This window comes from Triticum aestivum, chromosome 7A (genome assembly GCF_018294505.1).
Source record: "Triticum aestivum cultivar Chinese Spring chromosome 7A, IWGSC CS RefSeq v2.1, whole genome shotgun sequence".
Lineage (NCBI taxonomy): Eukaryota > Viridiplantae > Streptophyta > Magnoliopsida > Poales > Poaceae > Triticum > Triticum aestivum.
This window is the reverse complement of record NC_057812.1, coordinates 511165023-511166916: the sequence shown is the minus strand read 5'-3', so window position 1 is coordinate 511166916 and position 1894 is coordinate 511165023. Positions and strand designations below refer to the sequence as shown.

General features: G+C 53.2%; 1 protein-coding gene across 1 annotated transcript; it reads left to right on the top strand.

The window, feature by feature from the left end:
- The first annotated feature begins 303 nt into the window (after positions 1-303).
- On the top strand, positions 304-1581 carry LOC123152239 (peroxidase P7). The gene is made up of 2 exons (XM_044571836.1): positions 304-611; positions 706-1581. Exons 1-2 carry the CDS (start codon positions 390-392, stop codon positions 1456-1458), a joined length of 975 nt encoding a protein of 324 aa, XP_044427771.1. The 5' UTR covers positions 304-389; the 3' UTR covers positions 1459-1581.
- Positions 1582-1894: the final 313 nt, after the last annotated feature.

Below are 1894 nucleotides of genomic sequence, written 5' to 3'. Positions count from 1 at the left end.
ACAATTGCACCATCCAAGCAAGCAACCGTGTCGACGGGATTACATCCATAATTTTATGTAATTCAAGCTAGGTGCGTGTATTAGTTAGCCTGTCAATTCCCTGCGCCTTTGTTTACTCTTCTTCCTGCCGTGACCTCGTCAAGGTTCCCGCCAAGATGCACGAGGCGGCAGACAGACCAGAGACCTTGTCAGTCGAGCAGAGCGTTCGCACATTCGCACGCGCGTGAAGGAAGACGGCAGCACAAACCGAACTCTATATAAGCATATGCTTCCCCACTCAATCATCCAGTGCAACTAGCTGATAGTAAGCCATAAGCATCTCACTCTCTCCTTGCTTGATTCTTCTGCACCGTGCAGCGATCGCTCTCATCATTAGTCGGCCTACAGGCATGGCGTCCTCCAGCGTCCCTTCTTGGGTTGCACTTGCGCTGCTCCTCTTGGTTGCTCTCGCTGCCACCGCCAATGGCGACGAGCTCTCCCCGGGTTACTACGAGAAGACGTGCCCCAACGTGCAGCGCGTCGTGCGGTCAGTGATGGCGAGCAGCGTCGCCGCCCAGCCGAGGATGGCGCCCGCCGTTCTCCGCCTCTTCTTCCACGACTGCTTCATCAACGTATATACGCATCTCTACTTCTACGTATAGTCTTACCTGATGCCTAGTACTATTAGTTCCACTTGCTAAATAAGATTCACAAATTGCGTGACAGGGATGTGATGCTTCGGTTCTCCTCGACGCAACTCCCTTCTCCCCCAGCGAGAAGGATGTGGAGACGAACGCCTCCCTCACCGGCTACGCCGTCATCGACGACATCAAGTCCGTGCTCGAGCATGACTGCCCGGCCACCGTCTCCTGCGCCGACGTCATCGCCCTCGCGTCCCGTGACGCCGTCGCCCTGCTCGGAGGCCCCACCTGGAGCGTACCCCTCGGCCGCAAGGACTCGCGCTTCGCCGCCGACCCGGAATCGACCAAGAACGGCCTCCCCAGCCCGCACGACGACCTCGGCGAGCTCATCAGAATGTTTTCAAGGCTCAATCTCGACGCTCGTGACATGACCGCGCTCTCTGGTGCCCACACCGTCGGGATGGCCAGCTGCGATACCTACAGGGACCGCGTCTACGGCACCGACCGCGATGAAGAGATCGACCCATACTTCGCACAGACCACACAGCAGACGTGCCAGGGTCCTTCTGGTAAGGCGCCGTTTGACGTGCAGACGCCGATGAGGTTCGACAATGCTTACTACAAGAACCTTATCGCGCGGCGCGGTCTCCTTTCCTCAGACCAGACTCTCTACGGCGGTGGAGGTCTGCAAGACAATCTCGTGGAGATGTACAGCGCCGACAGTGAGGCGTTCGCGAGGGACTTCGCCAAGGCCATGATGAAGATGGGAAACGTGCCTCCGCCCCAGGGAATGCCCATGGAGGTGAGGCTCAAGTGCTCCATGGCAAACAACTATTGATTGTAAGATCCCAAGTGCATCATGCAACCCGGCCTGATTATATTGGATTCAATTAAATGTACACATTGTAACAGTACTAATACCTGTTCAATTTCTTTTTTTCCCCATACAATGTCGTCTTAACAGAATGTTTGACACAAATGTTCCCATACATGTGTGTGTGTGTGTGTGTGTGTGTGTGTGTGTGTGTAATAAATGGTGTTTGTCAAGTTTGTTTTAACGGGGAATATATAATGATATCGTGTTCGATTGTTATATAATGAGCTCGCATTTTATTGTTATATTTATGCACTTGAGGATTATCAGCGATATGCTTCCGCATGTCCAAACGGCTGCCAATAACATGGAATCTAATGAACCATCCTTCAAGAGAAATGTTGCCGGTCTTTTGTGTCAGAAGATGACCACGGCACTTCAGATATGATTGCATATGGCA

Coding starts and splice junctions, on each gene's coding strand:
- LOC123152239 (XM_044571836.1), top strand. CDS start 390: ATGGCGTCCTCCAGCGTCCCTTCTTGGGTTGCACTTGCGCTGCTCCTC. Junction 612..705: donor TCCACGACTGCTTCATCAAC/GTATATACGCAT, acceptor ATTGCGTGACAG/GGATGTGATGCTTCGGTTCT.